Source organism: Acanthaster planci, linkage group LG12 (genome assembly GCF_054643075.1).
Source record: "Acanthaster planci isolate LZ-2023a linkage group LG12, COTS_SCS, whole genome shotgun sequence".
In the NCBI taxonomy this organism is placed as follows: Eukaryota; Metazoa; Echinodermata; class Asteroidea; order Valvatida; family Acanthasteridae; genus Acanthaster; species Acanthaster planci.
In genome coordinates, this window is record NC_141788.1 from 4,045,739 (window position 1) to 4,064,531 (window position 18,793).

Genomic DNA, 18,793 nt, shown 5'->3' on the forward strand with positions numbered 1-18,793 from the left:
TGGCTCTGACAGAGGGGAAAAAGTTCTTTAGTCATCGACCCTGATTGGAATTTCCTACCAAGAAAAATATTTGAAAAAACAACACTCTGGAACATTTCCGGAGACAACCGAGTAATTTTTTTGTTTACTCCTCCACCCCAACCGACCAATCAACCTTTCCATCAGGGTCAAGATATACATGCAAACCACAGAATAAACACAGATGCCCTCAGTAAAATCAGTTTCTCAGCTAAACGACTGTTTGGGCTGTGTCTCCCTGCTGCAGGTGATTCCAGTGACGAGGAGGAAGCATTGTGTCAGAGCTCTGAAATCGTGTGCGGCGTCGGCTTCCGCAAATGTAACAGCAGCCAGTGCATCCTAGAGGGATGGTGGTGTGATGGGGATGACGATTGCACTGACAGATCCGACGAGGCAGACTGCACTACCCGAGGTAATAACTCGAAACACTACAAAGCGAATCACGTTAACTGGGATACTTGTTCTCCCCCTGCCCCCCTAAAAAAGCCTGAGTCTTGATTGTCTGTGCCACTTGATCAAGATGGGGTGTCAAGCAGGTTGGTTCAGTACGTGTGACAGAATGGCCCGAAAACCCAAGCAAAAAGTCCAGATGCTGTTAGAAACAAAACCTGGAAAACGCAAAAATGAGAACAGATTATAAATGCAAAAGTCTGTTTTTTTCTTCCAGTTGTGTGGGCAGTCGTTGGTTAACCCCAACAGTTCCTGTGCACTTTCACGGCCTTCAGAAAAGGTCTGTTGTCCTTAGCGTGTGAGCCTTTCCTATCTCACTGTTCAGTTCTTCAGTCAGGACCCATGTACTTTTTACAGTGAGCGCACATTTCCCAAACGGGGCTCACTATTGAGACCCTGAGGTTAGATATAAAGCGTTTTGCCATGATAGTACCCTGTAAGGAGCCTCTGAGTGGCACTGCCGTGCTATGCTTGCTGAGACAAAGCAAAACAAAAGAGCTAAAGCTGAAGTTATATTTCAACATATTTTGGATACCAATCCGAGATTTTTATTTTGTTTCTTGTCAGCAGAAGGTCCATTCAACGTTGTGCTTTCTTTTCAGACAGGCTGCTGAATTTGAGGTTTCTGGGGTTAACCCTAAGAGCGAAGGGGAGGGCAGATTATTGACATTGTTTCCTAATATCTTTTTCTGTCCACCAAGCTTTCAAATGGTGTTAAGTAACTTCATGCTGTCATTTTTACACAAATTTTGTGGAAATCAGACTTGCCGTTCCTGCAGATTTTTCTGAGACAGGTCAGCCAAAAATTTATATTTTTTCCCACTGACTACTCAGTGTGCATGGGCTGACGTGCATGCGGCCATGAACTTCATATAACTGAAACAGCAAAACCGTACGTCGGAGTGAGTTTCCTTTACATGCATGCCAAGCTTATAAAAACTTTGGCATGGGACAGCTGAGTTCCTTGTGAAGGGGTAGAATCTGTGTCTTCTCCCCCTTCCCCTCCCCGAGCTGTGAGTTGTTCTGGCAAGCTGGTTCTTGGAGGGTAAACTAGAAAAAAATCAAACTGGATGCCTGTCATTTTCAGTTGGCTTTTTGGGAATCTGTATTTGTTTTACATCCATCTGACAAATCCCCCCCCCCAAAAAAATAAATAAGTGAAGCATTGAAATAGCTGGTGGATCTTCTTCCTCTGTCCGTTTTCCAATTCTGTCCAACCAGGGCCGACGATCTGCCAAACCGACGAGTTTGCCTGTACAGAGATAGAAACGTCTTGCATCAGCAAAGTGTGGGTGTGCGACGGGGATGAAGACTGCATGGGCGGGGAAGATGAGGAGGGCTGTCCGGCTAAGACGTGCACGGCGGAGCAATTTCAGTGTCGCGGGGACGAGAGATGCATCCCAAGTCGGTGGGCCTGTGACAAGGACAACGATTGCGGTGAGTCAACCCTCGCTGCTCACACAGCCAACAGTTTTCTCCAAGTTTGGACTTTTTTTTAACTCGATGGGAAGAGGTAGGGATGGACAGACTCGGGGCTCACAGAAGTCACCCTTGCCTAGGTCTAGCACATTTGTTGGCGTATTATTGGTAGATTGGGGGATCTGGGGGAGGCTTCATATTACACAGTTGGTTATTAGATATTTTAGATGCGCTCGTTTTTGTCCTCTTGGACTTTTTTCAAGATACTGTATACTGTCGTGTAAGCACCCCCTCATCGGTTGAAAAGAGCCATGCTGGTCAGGAGTGTTTATTTTGTTGGTACCGGAAGCAATGCAACTGTGATGCGCACATTTCCTTGTCATATGTGAACCAGCTAAGTGCAGTCCTGACCACAGGAGCCTCCATTGCCAAGAAAATAGCACCCTCTCCGAGTCTAGCTTGGGGCTCCGTGCAGACTATCTTGGTACTGACCAAAATTTTTAGACCTGTTGTCCAGATTTTCAAGACTGGTAGCTCCTTTTTAATTCCTGAAGTTGCCTCTCTGAATTGCTTCTGTTGTTTGTAGCGGACGGAAGTGACGAGGATCCAAGCATGTGTCCCGTGCCATCTGACAAATGTGGACGCAACGAGCACATGTGCAACAATGGGGAGTGTCTTCCAGCCGCATGGTGGTGTGACTCGGAGGCCGACTGCATGGATGGGGAGGACGAACACAATTGCAGCAGTTGAGTAGTATCATTTTTGAGTTTCCACTCACCCATTGAGTTCACTCCGCTAGAAAAGAAGGCTGTTCCTATTTTTTTTCCTGATCAGGAGCTGTGAAGGACAATGCAGTCTTGCTGGTAATAGATGCAATTGCTTGTGACAACTTTGCATATGAGTTTGAGAGTCTGTTCAAGTGGGAAGAAGTCTTTGAGTAGGAGTGTGAGTGTAAAGAGTAGAGGTGGGAAGAAATGTCTCAAAATGAGTACTATGCTCCTGGTAAAATGAGTACTTTGGTATGAGTATGAACAGAATAAAGTATCTCAGACTAGTTTGAGTAATGGAAGTGAGTAATAGTAAAGTGCAAATCTGTGAAATCTCTGATGAGGGAAGTTATTTGTCAGGGGTAAGATCAGAGGAGAAGAAAGTTGAGTTGCTGGAAAAATACTCGCGAATGAGTGTGAGCACTCTGAGTCATTAGCAAAGTGACTGTGGAAATGAAGTAACTTACAATTGGAGTAGAATGCAAGAGGAAGGCACGTTTGTTTTCTTCATACTCAGTGTAAGTATTTTACCGTGAGTATTGAAAGAGTACTTATCTGAGAATTATCTAAATACTCTTCAGAAGTGGAAAATATGAGTATTGGAAAGAATCGGATATTGAGTATCGTGCTCGGCATGTTGACTCATTGAAAATGTGGGGTTTCATTTTTGCTAAATATTCAATCAAAATCAAAATTTTATATTGGTACCTGTAAATTGTGTGATTCCACTCAAGTTAGAGTGCAGTGATATGTAAATATGCGTCTTGCAGATTGCCAAAATGTGGTGTGAGGTTTTGCATGTTGTTGATCATTGAAGCTGTTACCCCTGAGAACTTCATATTTGGTTCAACATTTCTCAGGAGAGGCGACCTGCCCCCCTGATGGTTTCACCTGCGATTCAGGCAGATGCGTGTCCTCCGCAGCACGTTGTAACGGTAGACTGGAGTGCGAGGACTCGTCGGACGAAGCAGACTGCCCTGGCGACTCCTGCATCCTGCCAAACTTCTTCCAGTGCCCGGACCACCCATCCTGCCTCCCGATTTCCCAGGTTTGCGATGGTACAGACGACTGCCCGAACGGGGAGGACGAAACAGAGTGTACTGTCCGTAAGTGTTCAGCATCGTCAAATTTCCATTACTCACGGATGCAGTTCTGGACTTTTGTGCATTAGGGGAATGTTTGGCAGCCACCTCGAGACTGTGATGATTTGAAAACACAAAAATCCAGATGGGAGCTTTTTCAGTGTATATTTTACTTGATTGACACAAGTTTGACAAACATTGATACTTCTTGGTGCATTTTCTTCTACTGACTCTATCCAAACCGTCAGTTTCCGATCAAGAATTTATCCCATGCCGTCTTGCGTTCATGCGCTCTGCTCGTGCACAACTTTAGAGCAATTTTGGCATCAGTTTGTCGTTATCCCTTACAGAGCCTTGCAGTGACAACAACGGAGGCTGTGGGGACCGACAGTGTATCACCGTCCCCAGTGGATACTTCTGCGAATGTGGCACGGGGTACCAGTTCACCATATACGGATGCTCAGGTCAGTTTGAAACCTTCCTCACTGGCATGCTGTGCTCCATCATCAGAACCTCCTGGGAGACGCAGATTTCCAATTGCAGCCCCTTCATTTTTTTAACAGACTGAGTGTTAAATCATCTTAATCTTTTTCTCTATGCATGTTAATATGTAATTGGGTAATCTCTTTGTGACAGACTTTATCTAATTTCACATGAATCAAGAACAGGTCTTACACTTTGAATCCTGTAGATGTGGATGAATGCATGCTGACGCCCGACCCCTGCCCAGGTCTCAACTGCACCAATCTGCAGCCGGGGTACACATGTGTCTGTCCCGATTCGCGCTACTACCTGGACTTAGAAAATCGCACTTGCAAGTTCGTCTTTCCGACGCCCCCAACTATGCTCCTGGCAAAGCGCCAATATGTAACATTACTGGATGTCACGCTCCGACAGTTCAGTTTGTTTGCTGACGGCTTCCAATCGGCGGTCTCCATCAGCTACGACCCCGGCACCGGTGCGGCTTATGTGGGAGACTTGGCAGGAGATATTGAAAGGTGCCCAATAAATCTCTACTCTTTCATGCTGCAAATGGATTTTCTAGTCCAAATACTGATTTCCAAATCACCTTGATTTAGAGCCGTTACATATTTATGTCATGCAGTTAGTACAACGCTGCAGCAACTTTTTGGATAAATGTTACAATGACTGATGCGAATCCAGGTTAAATTGACAGGATTTTTTTGGAGCGACAGTCTGTCAGAGGTATGACAGGTTTGCACAGAATGAGGAAGTTGGAGAGACTCAATTATACTCTTTGTACATATCCATTTCCTTTTTCAGGGGTTTTATAAGGCAAAGCGTAAGGTTAAACAGGATTTACTCGGATAAATCACTGTGCTAAACAGCACATGTTTCCGTATTAACCACTACCAGCCGGGGACTCCGAAATCGGAGCCCTATGGTTTATATGTGTGGCCGGGGTCTCCGAACTCGGACAAAGGAAACAGGGCCCTGTAACAAAAGACCGTACTCCGAACAAAAGACCAGGCTGCTGGGCATGACCGGCATTTTTCACTCTCAAAAGTGGTGGTAATCCAGCGTTATTTTGAAACCGTATACCAGGGTTTGGGGTATTTAGAGCAAGCGGATTACCACCGGGGACAAAAGCTCTCCACCACCGCAGCAATGAGCCACACAGCACTGCTGCATGCTAATCTGGCCCCTATTGAAAAGAGGTCAGCAGTGCACTGAGACAGTGCACAGTTGTATAACACCGCACAATCTGGGCTCTGTTTACAAGGCTGCAGGCCTGGCTGAAATATTCGGGCGTCAAGGAAGGTCACCTGTCAACTTAGAGTAGTGCCTGAAGATTACTCCGTGCGGCTATAAACGACTGTTAAATGGAATGATGAATTGTTGAAGGATTTTGAAAACGGAAAAAATGATAGTCATGCCGGCCCAGCATCATCCTCAACGTTGAAAAATGCCCCGGCCCGAAGTGGTTAATCATCAGGTGCAAAAAGTTCTGAGCAGGGATGCTCAGTGTATCCACCAAACATTACTGGATGGTTCAACCCTTCCTTCGAAATGGCACACTGAAAAATTCCACGCCTCCTTGCAGGATTACCATAGCAGAGGGTCTCGTTGAAAGGCAAGTAATCACTCACGCTGGCATCCCAGACGGAATGGCATTTGACTGGATCTACAAGAACCTATACTGGACCGACACGGCCCCAGACACCATCAGCGTCTCCTCTTGGGATGGCACATCGGTCAAAGTCCTCATCGACCAGGGACTGGACGAACCAAGGGCTATCGCCGTGGACCCGAGGCATGGGTACGTATCGAGTAAGGTTTGGGTCAGAGCCAATTTCAAGTCCAACAGAAAAAACAGGCACAAGATGGAAAAAAATGACAGCTTTTGTCACCGTTCAGTTGAGTTGCTCATGAATTAATACTTGAATACATGAATTAATACAACTCATGATGGACTTGCGATGGATTTGCAGGGACTTGCAATGGAATGTTTCACCAGTTGAAAACCACCATCTTCTAAGATCACAGAACACCCAGGAGAAGACCAGCATCCACCCTGCTGGTTGGAGCTGGTCTAGTGCCTCATGGATATTTTTCCTCAGAAATCGCCACCTTGCACAAAATGCCGTTTGTACTCGATAATTGACTGTGCTGTTCCAGAACCTTACAAAATTCCAAATCTGCTTAACATTAAATGGAAGGACTTGGATTGAGATTGCTAAGATGCAACACCATACAAATATTTTATTCCCTTCAGTTGTGAACATTTTTCCAGGGATTGTCACCACTCAAAGTGAAAGGAACAAAAAGAAACATTCCCAGAGGAAGTGACATTGAACGTGAGCAAAATTTACTGGTTGGGAAATTGTTTCATGGCCGTTTCTCTCCACCTACCCCCGGCACAGATACATGTACTGGAGTGACTGGGGGGTCAGGCCCCACATCGGCCGCGCCGACCTGGATGGCAGGTCAGCCCGCTGGCTGATAACCGACAACATCGGATGGGTCAACGGGCTGGCACTGGATTACGAGGCAGGCCGCATGTACCTGGCCGATGCCAAACTAAATCGGTTGGAATCAGCAGACTTGGACGGCGGCGATCGCCACATAGTCCTGGATTCCAGCCGCTTCTCTGGTTTGCAGCATCCATTTGGGCTTGCCGTCTACCAGGTAACACTGGATTTTGCGGGAAGAAATGGTTAAAAGACCATTGGTGGGATTTTATGACAGACATATGTGATGGTTGGCACAACTGTGCCTTCAACGTGCCTATCCTTTTCCTTCCTTAATCACCACAAGAAATTGGGCCTTTTCAAATTCCTCCAAAATCGTTCACCCCGTCAAAACACCTGATGTCTGATTTTTGGCAGGACACCCTGTACTGGTCAGATTGGGATAGCGGAGCCGTCAACTCGGCCAACAAGTTTAACGGGGAAGGAGCGGAAATACTCTTCGGAAACATTGACACACCGATGCATCTGGTGCTCACGGAGGGTTACTATGATGGTAATACCGAACTCTCTTGTCTTTCATCTACTGTCATTGCAGAGAATTTGGTCCTACCACTCTGTGATTGCCACTGATGTTTTGTGATCATTTTTACAGTCAGGTTTTGAAAATTGGACATAGAGTTCTCACCAACTCCTCATTGTTCTGAAACAGATGTGCCAAGTGTGTTAAGTGTTTTTTTCACTGTCTGTCCTCCGTGCCTGGGTCAATGTGCCCTTTGTGTAAGAACTACAAATGCCCATAGAAACAAACTCCTCTGTCGGATTGAATTGAGACAGCTGATATCTTGGGGGAGGGGGGAAGACTCGGTTACAACCCCCTCCCTCTCCCCCCCCCTCCCATTGGCTGTGGAAAGTTACTCCAAACTGGGTGGGTGAACACTGCATGTTGCCTCTGTGTGCCCATGCTTATGGAGGATTTCTAAGAACAGATATGTAGGTTTGTGCACATTCAAACGGAAATTGGCATTGCTCACTTTGTGCCCTACACGAGAGCTTGAGTGTGTAAGGCAGTTTATGATGACAGTACTAGCCGTGCATGTGTGGCCATTTTGTCCTTGTTACTACAGCCGTCAACCTCTGCGAGGAGGCGGGCAATCCCTGCTCTCATCTCTGCCTCAGATCACCGTCCGCGCCCGAAGGGTTCATCTGTGCATGCCCAGATCAGGCCAGCCTGGCGTCCGACCAGAGAACCTGCCTGTGCGGTAGCGGCCACCGACTTTCCGACAATGGCAGCACTTGCGCCGGTATGTTATTATTTCCAGCCTTGTATATTTAGCTTCGGATACAGTCAGCAGTAACATGCATGCCTATGGAAGCTGTTTCAACAGTTCACATAGGCCATGTTCACCAGCTTTGGCGCGAGGGGGTGGAAATCTATAGACCTTTTTCACCCGCGTCACAGGATTGCTCTGAATGTAAACAATACCACCACGTGTGGACCGCCTTGGTGATTGCGTATATTCCTACGGGCAGCTTCAACCACGTGCAAGCGCACGTGCGAACGCAGCATGCTTGACTAGTTTATCTTAAATAGATAGCTTACCAGCATAACACTAAGCACTCATTACCATCACAACACATCGCAGTCCAGCACGATCGTGACATCACAAGAAAAAGGTGGTTTTAAGCTGTGTTACAGGTACTTTTCACCATTATGAGTGCTTGTGAGAATTTGTGACAAACTGAAATTGGACACTAAATATTATCATGTAACCAATGGCGGACAGTGTGAACTTTTATTCCAGATGAACTTGCCCCAGACGGGATTTTATTTTTGGCAGAATACTGACCTTTTAAAACAGTAAAATGTCACAACCACAGTCCTTTACAAAGTTGGACTTAACCCAGGTGATCATTCTTTCAAGATTTGTGTGACATTTTCACATATCTTTGCTTTTTTTGAAACGCCTTAGTCACTGCTGCTGAGCGATATTTGTGACTATACTCGGCCATGGCTCAATGCTGCATGAATGCTCCACAGCATCTCAGTAATTTGAGCCCCTGTGGGAATCACTCCAGTGTAGGACAGGTACAGACATCATCCATCTCACCAAGATGTGCTTAAAAGTCCTCTGTGTAAGGGTCTCAGACAATCCCAGCATGTCCACACGTCTTCCTGCATGAAGTGGTTTAAGCAATGCCCACAATCCTGGACAAAATTCGTTGGAACTTGCCTCCACCCTCGCCCCCTGTCAATGTTGCTTCTCATTGGGTAAGTTGGGCCGAATCTTTGTCCAATAAATGACCCTAACATTGAACGGGGGAGAGGGGGATCTTTTCACTGCACTTCCCACAAGGTGTTCCAACTATTTTGTCCAGGATTGTAGGTCCAGATGCCATGAAGGAGTTACTCATGCACTCTCCTTCCCTGTTTTTTCCAGCCGAGAATAGATGCCTGGTAACCCCCGACCCTTGCCGCGGCATCGAATGCGTGGACGCCAAGGCCGGTCCCGTCTGCATCTGCCCCGCAGGGTACCGTCTCACCCAGGAGAGAGAAGGCCCAACATGCCATCACGCCTCCCCGACCCCGCCCAACATACTGGTTGCTGATGGCCAGGTGGTTAGGGACATTGAGTCGGTCTTTGGCACCACAGAAATGGATATTGGTCGCTTCATCTCAGCTGCTGTTTTGGCCTACGATGGTCTCCCGGGCAACGAGGCCGTGTATGTCACTGATACTGGCCCAGGAACCATCAAAAGGTACAGCAATCTCTACATCAGATATTTCTAGCATCTTCCAAAACCTGGCAGATTTTTTGAGTATCTTAGGCACGTTGCGGATTAAATCAGTGCCTGTCGTTTGTATCAGAATCTTGTCCATTAATTTCAGGATTGGGTATGCCGGCCGCGTGGAGGGTAACACAACGCTGATCACGTCAAACACAGGGCCCGTATTTGGCCTAGCCTTCGACCCCGTCCACCGGTACCTATACTGGACAGACAGCCGGAAGGGCACAATAAGCGTCGCAACGTGGGACGGAAGCTATAGCAAGGCTCTCCTCTCGAGGGACGACGGGATAAGCACCCCCCGGGCACTGGCCTTGGACCTTGAGAACGGGTGAGTGAAAGGTGGAGCACTCACAAAATGAGTTGTTGCAATTGGTGGGAACCCTGTGATGTCAGTTTTCATGTCACCATATGCTGCACCTCCATTGGATGATCTGTGTATGGCTCAGTCTGTTCTTGTGTGATGCAGTCAAGTAGAAACCTTCATTGCCGTGAAAGCCCCACATTGGTACGACCTTTGGTTCAAAAGTTGAAAGTGGGAACAGGGACAGAAGTCAAAATGAAACTCTGAGCAAATGATTTGTTCTTATTTAATACATCACATTTCCATTGCACTGCGTTTGACAAATGCAACTGACTTTTCCTCTATGAGGACATCATGAGGCCATAGTTCTTCTCACAGTGGGAGAGTTTTAGAAAATTTTTGTCAGTGACAGAAGTTAAGGATTTGTATTTTGGCTTGATATCCTTAAAAGGTACGCAGAATTATCTTGTGAACACTGCTTCATACTGGGCATAAAATGAGTATCAAGCATTGGTGCTCATAAATTCATAAAAGTTGAACACATTTCAACTCGAGCAAACTTCACTGCAAACATTTCGTGATGTTATATCAATTTCACTTTTTACACTCGCCTGAAGCATGAATCGTCTTTTCCTGGGGATTTACCGTCTCCCGACCTCAGGTACCTCTACTGGAGCAGCTTTTCGCCGAGGTTTGCCAACATCATGCGCGCCGGGCTAGATGGCAGCAACCCGGAGCAGGTTGTCACTGACTCACTGCAGCGTCCGGTCAGCCTGGCCCTTGACCCCTCGCAGGGCAAGATCTACTGGCTGGATGCAGGGTCCAAGACCATCGAGTCAGCCAAGTTGGACGGGAGCCGGCGGCGGGTGATCATGAGGGACATGTCTAGACGTCCGTTTGGGCTCGCCATCTACCAAGTGAGTGCAACGCCAATTTGACCTGGAGTCATTCTTTAGTATTTCTCAGCACGGTGAATTTTTGTCGACATTCCAAAGGTGTCTAGCGGGCCTAGTTGGAGTTCAACAGAACAGTGTCCCAACCTTCCTGGACCATTATTTTTACGTGCATAAACTGACACCTTACACCCTCGTTACTCTTAATTTCAAGGTAACAGATTACTGATGTTTACCATCAACAGGACAAACTGTACTGGACAGATGCCCAGAAGTCCTCACTATTTTCAGCCAACAAGTTTTCAGGTTCAGACTTGGACGTCGTGGCGAAAGGCTTGGGTCGCCCAGCAGGTTTGGCCGTGGCCGCTCAGCCGGACAGGATCCGTAAGTAGGCGCACAGCTCGCAGAGCGGCGGTGTTTTATACATTGCGATCATCGTTGGCCACATGTGAGTAGGGTTTCCCCCAAGGTCCTCCATTTTTTTCCTTGCTCTACAAAAATTAACATTTTCAATCTCTGGATGTGATCTGCGGTCATGAATGGGTCGCTTGGCAGCTAGCCCAAGATGTCTACATATGCCCTCATCCCAACAACGTTGTAGGAAGTATAGCGCATTTGAACATAATTGTATAAAATTATACAGAAACATTTGTTCCATCAGCACCCAGTGCCTGTGCAGAGTCCAGCAAGGGTTGTTCCCACTTCTGCCTGGGTAGCCCTAGCAATGCCGAGGGCTACTCTTGTGCCTGCCCTGGGGAAGACACCATGTTGACCGAGGACCCTGAAAGTGGGACGGGCGTCTGCGTCTGTGCCAACGGGACTCGACTGCATCCGGACAGCCATCGTTGCGAGGTAAAGCGTAGGGTCCGGAATCTGTTGTGTGGAGGGTTTTTAATGCATTTTGAGTAACCTTCTGACGCTAAACGTAGTCAGCTCCCTACTGGAGTGATTCAGTTCTGGGGATTTGGGGCCTGGATGATGGGGGATTAGGGTTGGTATCATTCTGTGTCATTGTCGCTATTATCTGCATCATCACCTGATCCATCTGGGTCTAGCATAATTTGAATGTTTGCATGGTGGGTGTAGCAAAGAGGTGAAGGCCTTTGCCAGCAACATGCGAATTCGCTCCTGTGACCAGTTAAGGTTGTGAGAGGAACTGATGGACTCGGAGCATACCATCCAAAATGCTGAGTTCATCACCTTTACGAAAGTTCCTTGAGTAGTGCTCTGAAGGGTATCTGCATTAGTTAGCTCATTTCATTCATGATTATTCAGTTCTATAAACTTACTTTTTTTTTACTCATATTGCCGACCAGATTAGCCCTGAATCTTTCCTTCTTTATGATGCAACACTGCTGGTTTCATGAGCCTGTAGCCCTGTTAGTTTAAGATGATATCAAGATCCTGAAACAGATGTGTTTTGGAGCACTCAGTCTTGGGCTTTATTTGATGACAATTTGCTTCATGACTACTTTGCTCATTGCAGTACATACCTTTTAGCAAACTGATTTGCGCCTTCTGTCTTTTTTCTCCATTACCCCCATTTTTTAGCTCCACACCCTAAACTGTTTAATCACTGTTTACCACCAGTACTCCCATTCATTTCATCCTTCAAGTCAGTTCTGGTCACAAAGTCTACCATGCAAGTTTTACCATTCATAACTGCCAGTATCTCAACACGGCCAGACAGCTGTGATCAATAAATCACCCAGCCCAGTGCATTAAACTCTTACTCATCTCAGTTTGATCATTGCCAAGCTGCATGAACTTTTTGAGCCGCCCTCCTTTGAGGTGAATTCCGTCACGTCCCCACGCCATCGATTCTCCTCAGAAGCTCACTCGCTCGTACAAGAGATGCAATGCGGCGCTACTGCGAAAATTGTCCTCTCACTGTGTCCCTCTTTACTGTGCAGCAGCCCAGGGAAGGTTGCCAGCGGAACGAGTTCCAGTGCAGGAGCGACAACAGCTGTGTCCCGCTGACGCGCACCTGCGACGGACAGCCCCACTGCGTCGACGGCTCCGACGAAGACTGCGACGGCGGCTGCGGTGACTGGGGTTACCAGTGCAACAGCGGATCCTGCATACCAGCAGGGCAGCGCTGCGACGGAATAGTGGACTGTGATTACGGCTATGAGGACGAGGTCAACTGTGGTGAGTGTAGACCTGTTTTGGCAGGGGTACTCCTCTATTAATATAGGGTTACCTCCTCATTTGGGGTAAGTTTTCCATTCTTTCAGTGAATTTTCTTCTGAGTGGTTTAATTGATAACTTCATTGAGCTGCCATAATGCATGTTTTGACCATTTTTTGGCATTGCCATGTATTTTGTTTGCTAATTATAATTTTTTGTCATTGTCAGTTATAAGTATTATGTACATCCACATTCCTTGTTCCCAGAATCGGCTCCAGACTGGTGTGTAAATACAACAGATCCTATCCCTTGCCCTGGGGTGGAGTGTCTGAATTTGATAGGTGGACCACAGTGTGTTTGCCCACAGAGCTACGCACTCAACCCTGACGGACGAACCTGTACGTTCGCCTACCCGACAAGACCCAAGGTAATGACATTCAGAAATTTTCCACAGTTGAATTCTGCTGCAATGAACACTGGGACCCACAGAAGATTCTCTGCTGCATTTAGTTGTACCAAGAGCAGTGACGTTGTTCACGACGTGTGGCAATTCACAGGGAATGTTGCTTGTTAACTAACCCAAGGAGAATCCATGAGTGAGGTGGTACCGCACTCATACGTGTTAAATTCAGTCTTAAAGTTGAGGCAGGAAAGCATTTTGGCTTTACTTTGCCAGAGTAATTACGGGATTCGTTGGCATGGCTACGTTGCTGAGTTCCGGGGCCTGACTGGGGCAGGCTGATAGGGTGGGGGTAACAGATTAAGAGTTGGGTTTTCTCTGGGCTAGAGAGGTTTTGTGGGGGCTGTGATTCAGGGCTGGGTTGGACTGCCTTAGGTAGGCGGAGCAGAGTTGGGTTTTTTCGCTGGGCTGATGAGAAGGCTTGGATTGGACTGTCTAGTCTGCCTTGTTGCAGGGCATAGCTGGGTTAATGCTGGTATGTCTTAGGCTTCACATAGATGGATTTGAAAGTTTTGAAAGTGGCTAGGCTTGCTGGTTGGGGCTTAGCTGGGCTGGATAGGTTGTGAATGCAGTCCTGATGCAGCCATCATGGTTAAATGCTCAATCCTTTTTTGCTGTCAACAGGTGTTGGTTGCTGGTCGAAACCGCATCCTTGTGGTAGACACTCTGTTTGATACCACTGGCGAAATTGACGGGGACTGGGAGAACGTCATCAGTGTCCACTATGGTGTTGGCTCACAATACATGTTCGTCGCTGACACCGGAAAGCGCACTGTGGATAGGTAAAAGAAATGCCTGTCTTTTCTTAGGTCAGAAGGAGCAAATTTCAAGCCGATTGCATAATGTTTACTCAGGATGATGCAGATTTGAGCTCCTTACTCTCAGTCTATGCCACAAATGATGACACTGACAGCTGCATGTGATATTGCAGAGGACTTGAAAAATCCCACTGCACAAATGCCACGGGGTACAAGACAAGACAATTACCCAAAGACCCATGGCATAATGACGTCTGGCCTTATGTCATCGCCAAGCCACGCTGACACAAATTTCATGTGCTTGCTTGTATTAGTGAACCCCACTTGACTGTGGTTCAGCCAACCAGGATAAAGAACTTATAAGAGATACTTTAAAACGTCCTCTGTAGTTCACTATTTAAATGCACACATATACTTGTGCCTTAATTGTGGCTACCAAAAGAAATTGGGACAATTTTTGTCCCCACTACTTGGTTTCAACTTTCCTATACAAAAGAAATTGTCCCCTCAGCCTGCGAAGGCTGACACAAGAATTTGGGGTTTCCTTCAAATTTTCTACTTTGTCAGATTCTTGGTCACCGGAGGTTTCTTTGGGCAGAACATCTCCATCACAGACCGTGTCGTCCTGGAGGAAAATACCACGTCCCTGGAGGGCACAGCCTACGACTGGGTGCACAGCAACCTGTACTGGGTCACTGCTGCGGGCAAATCCATCCTAGCCATACCAGTTGATGGTCAGTTCCCCTCTAGCGTGGTGCTGGGCGGGTTGGACCAGCCTCGGGCCATCGCTGTGGACCCCATGGAGAAGTACGTTCCAGATTTGTAGTTGAGTGAGCTTTCCACACACTAAGTTTACTGACGCAATATTTCATTGGTTCAGTATGGCTAACACTGCATAGTTTAGACCTGAGGCTTACCAAGAGTAACCAAAGACTTTGGACAGGTCTTGTGTGTTGTGTAGTGTGAGTGATTTTTCCATTCTGAGATATTAATCTTATGTTTAGGATTTATTTTTCATATTTACCAACACATACTTCTCAGCGCCGTATATATATTTTGTGTTTGTCAAGAGCTCGTTGTAAATAACTTAGGTGGAACTCAAACCCACAACCTCCTTGTAAGTTGAAGGTTATGAATGCTGACCCAAAGATCTCTTGTACAGTAATTTTCCTTGGAGGCATCGTATGTCCCTGTGTGGTATAGTGAAGTCTCCTAAACATGGCGCACTTCGGTGTTTCCTTCAACTTCCAGCATGCCGTGTCGCCAGACCCCTTCGTTGAAAACTCTGAATTCGTATTGCTTTAGCAAGGCTCTAGAGGCAGAAATTTGAGGCCAATCAACAGTAGAACAGACCCAGCCCTGAGCACTTTTAACACATACAAAAGAATAATAATGTGGAGTTGGCGCTCCATATTGCGCCCAGATAGTTATTAATTACAGTATAGCATTTGGAAGCATGTTCAGACAGTCTTTCCTAGGCAGAGCAGAAGACTATGAAAGGTTTTAATGGTTCTCATTCACGAGATGGTCATTTTGAATCATGCACCCTGAATCCACATTCTTGAATAACCTGAAATTGGAAGGAGCTTGAGCCTGACACCGAGTTGGACAGTAAAGGTGATTTTCTTTACATCCAGAATTTGGAACTATCTTCTAGAATTCAGTCCTATTGCAGCATCTTCTTTGCCACAGACATAATTTTTCAGCCAATTTTTGCAGGGATTGACTCATTTTGAGTTGAGACTGCCGTCTCAGGAATAAGGCCAATGTTTTTGACATATTGACAGATACATTTACTGGACCGACTGGGGAGCTGTGCCGATGATCGGCAAGGCTGGCCTGGACGGCTCACAGCCAACTGCCCTGGTCAATTCCAGCCTAGGCTGGCCCAACGGCCTGGCGCTGGACTACGAGGCTCGCCGGGTCTACTGGGTGGACGCCAAGCTGAAGATCATGGAGTACATCGGCTTTGATGGGGATGGACGACGAGTTCTTATCAAGGAGAGCAGCATCTTGCAGCACCCGTTTGACGTGGCCATTCACGAGGTGTGTGAAAGAGATCAGTTTTTTCATTGTTGACAGACTTTCATCTCGACAAAGATCCAGAACTGACTGAAGATTGTTGCCGTAAAATGTTGCTTCACTTAAAAACCGCCCAAAGTCCTGACGAGACCTTCATAGTTGATGCCCTGCGCAGGGCATCAACTGCACTCCTTTTTTTTTCTTTCGTTCAACCCAAGCTTGTGCAGTTTGGGTAACATTTTGCAATATGGTTGTAATTCCACAGGATCAAGTCTTCTGGGGAGACTGGAGAACTAGCAGTCTTTACTATGCCAACAAGTTCACCGGAGCGATTTCCAAAGGGATATCTCTGGCCGTCTCTCCTTTGTTCATGTCCATTGTCAGGGACAGCCAGCAAGGAGTGTATGGTGTGTAAAGGCCATGGACCTTTAGCATGATATTTTTGTGGCATTACAAGTTCCAGGGCTTGAACCAATTGCTTCTGTCGAATCAAATGACGTTCAGCGCCTGCATACCGTATATTTCTCTTCAAATAAATCTTTCCAATTTTTGTTGAGATGAAAAAAGTGTCAAACAGGACAAGTAAAACCTGAACTTTGTGAATTGATAACAGACACCCTTAACAGGGTAACAGCAGGTGTCATTCATGTTGCTTTGATGTAGAACTTTCAAGTTTTCTCGTGGCTTTCCAAGCTAGAAAATGAGCTTTTATTGGAGTGATAGTAATAATTTCATTTGGGGTTAGTCTTGGTTCATGTCTGTGACTGCAATTTGCCTTTGAAGTTTGTACACATCCCAGTCCAAGATCTCAGAATCTATCTGATTCTGGCTTGACTATGACTTTTCCCAGAATTTACCTTGGCCAAAATTAAACATTATCGATTGAATCGCATGAATGTTGTTTGATCTTGATGCTACCTTTGAACGCAGTGCCCTGCTCAGGGACACTAATCCCATGATCCCATGCCTGAGTTTAGCAGCCAAGTAAGACTCCGTTACCACTGCGCCAGCGCATTCGCATGCTTCTCGATTGCGACTGACGCAGTGCAGTTTGTCTACGTTCAGATGTCCCCAACCACTGCGAGGGGGACCACGGCTGTTCCCACCTGTGCCTTCCCTCCCCGTCCAGCCAGGCAAACTACACCTGCGCTTGCCCCCTGATGTCTCAGCTGGATAGCGACGGTCGGACCTGTCTCTGCAACAACGGGACACGGCTTCTGGAAGACGGCACTAGCTGTGAGATGGTGAGGACAAATACGGAAAAAGCAGCGAGTTACGGTATTGTTATGAGAGAGCTGAAACCAACAGAAACATGTCACACTGTTGAACGTTATGGCCAGTATCACATGATCGTGTGATTGTACGTGGCTCAAAATCATTATACTTTGTCTATGCTTTCATAGCTAATCTCCTACTTTCCCAATTTTCTTTCACTTCATGGTATGCCTCAAAAAGTCAAGAATTTCCTTGTTTTGTTTGTCTGCATCGGTCTCATTCTCTGGATTTCTGCCACCCTCAAAGCGCTGTGGCCACATGAACATAACGTGGTTGTAGCCCTAACGAGCTGTGAGCCAGAAATGGTCCTTTGTACGAGGCATCTTTTGTGAGTCACATTATGACACTGAAAATAATGACTGCCTTTTTCTGAGAGCTGGAAACTTTTAATGTGTGCAAAACATACCGATGTGCATAATGGTGGGTTTGCAGTGGCCATGTTGGGTGCCATCGCTCAATCTGCATGATCACTTGATCGTTTCGTAATCTTTTTGTCTGATTTATCGATAATTCTGCCCTCAGGCAAATGCCTTTCCTTTCTTATTCGTAGTTGTGGAAGACTGATTCCAAAAAGGGAATGTAAGAAATTTCATACAGAATCGACCAATCACACACAACAATCATGCAGATCAGCCAATCACGTTTAACATCCTTACTCTCAGACTAGTGAGTTGCTCTTACAAGTAGAAGTTGCGCAATACAGCATCAGTGTTTCCTCCGCAGAGTTGAAACATTTTGAAACTGCCAAGGTGACAGTGCTTTGTCTACTCAAGCAGCTTTTTGTTGTCCTCAGAGTTCCAGAGAAGATTGCGAGCATAACGAGTTCCAGTGCAAGAGTGACGGCAGCTGTATCCCACTATCGCAAACCTGCGATGGGCAGCCCCACTGCGCCGACGGCTCCGACGAAGACTGCGACGGCGGCTGCGGTGACTGGGGTTACCAGTGTAACAGCGGATCCTGCATACCAGCACAGCAGCGTTGCGACGGGGTAGTGGACTGTGATAACGGCTACGAGGATGAGGTCGATTGTGGTGAGCATAGACTCAGCAGATAAATGTGCCACTCCATCGAGAGAGAATTTGTTTGACATGCTGTGTGTGAACGTGAGAAGTACAGTGTTGTATTTGAGTCCATTACAAGTCCCTTCACAAGGCCAGTCGCAGGTCCCTTCACAAAGCCAGTCACAAGTAACAGGGTGAACAATGACAAAAGAATGCTTTTGTCACAGCTCATTTGAATAGCTTGGGAATTGGCTTAAGACTGACTGACTTGTGATGGACTCGAATACAACACTAGAGAAGAAAAGAATGAATGAGGGTTCTAAGACATGTGGACTTGCACACATCCACACTATGTTTTCTCTTCCTGAAATGCTGCTTAAGAGGCCTTTTGGGGTGAGAAATTGCTGCAAAGCAAAGAGCACGACTGAGGGATATCATCAATATGCAGCTTCAATGAGTGTTTGCACTGGGAGAAAAATGAGTTCTTTGTCTTTGAT

At 46.5% G+C, this 18,793-nt stretch overlaps 1 protein-coding gene across 2 annotated transcripts in view; it reads left to right on the forward strand.

The window, feature by feature from the left end:
• LOC110977449 (uncharacterized) overlaps positions 1-18,793 on the forward strand; it is a 33,679-nt gene that overhangs the window by 8,692 nt on the left and 6,194 nt on the right. The window contains exons 7-29 of one of the 2 annotated variants that reach the window (XM_022231604.2): positions 266-430; positions 1,690-1,905; positions 2,474-2,632; positions 3,515-3,760; positions 4,087-4,200; positions 4,428-4,734; positions 5,802-6,017; positions 6,622-6,886; positions 7,087-7,222; positions 7,794-7,970; positions 9,108-9,426; positions 9,557-9,784; positions 10,419-10,674; positions 10,896-11,034; positions 11,312-11,502; positions 12,564-12,801; positions 13,047-13,207; positions 13,865-14,022; positions 14,566-14,805; positions 15,786-16,044; positions 16,286-16,427; positions 17,086-17,264; positions 18,089-18,326. In XM_022231604.2, the coding sequence (XP_022087296.2) occupies positions 266-430; positions 1,690-1,905; positions 2,474-2,632; positions 3,515-3,760; positions 4,087-4,200; positions 4,428-4,734; positions 5,802-6,017; positions 6,622-6,886; positions 7,087-7,222; positions 7,794-7,970; positions 9,108-9,426; positions 9,557-9,784; positions 10,419-10,674; positions 10,896-11,034; positions 11,312-11,502; positions 12,564-12,801; positions 13,047-13,207; positions 13,865-14,022; positions 14,566-14,805; positions 15,786-16,044; positions 16,286-16,427; positions 17,086-17,264; positions 18,089-18,326 (4,749 nt within the window). The remainder of the gene's footprint in view (positions 1-265; positions 431-1,689; positions 1,906-2,473; positions 2,633-3,514; positions 3,761-4,086; positions 4,201-4,427; positions 4,735-5,801; positions 6,018-6,621; positions 6,887-7,086; positions 7,223-7,793; positions 7,971-9,107; positions 9,427-9,556; positions 9,785-10,418; positions 10,675-10,895; positions 11,035-11,311; positions 11,503-12,563; positions 12,802-13,046; positions 13,208-13,864; positions 14,023-14,565; positions 14,806-15,785; positions 16,045-16,285; positions 16,428-17,085; positions 17,265-18,088; positions 18,327-18,793) is intronic. The other variant, XM_087143857.1, reaches the window with a different exon arrangement.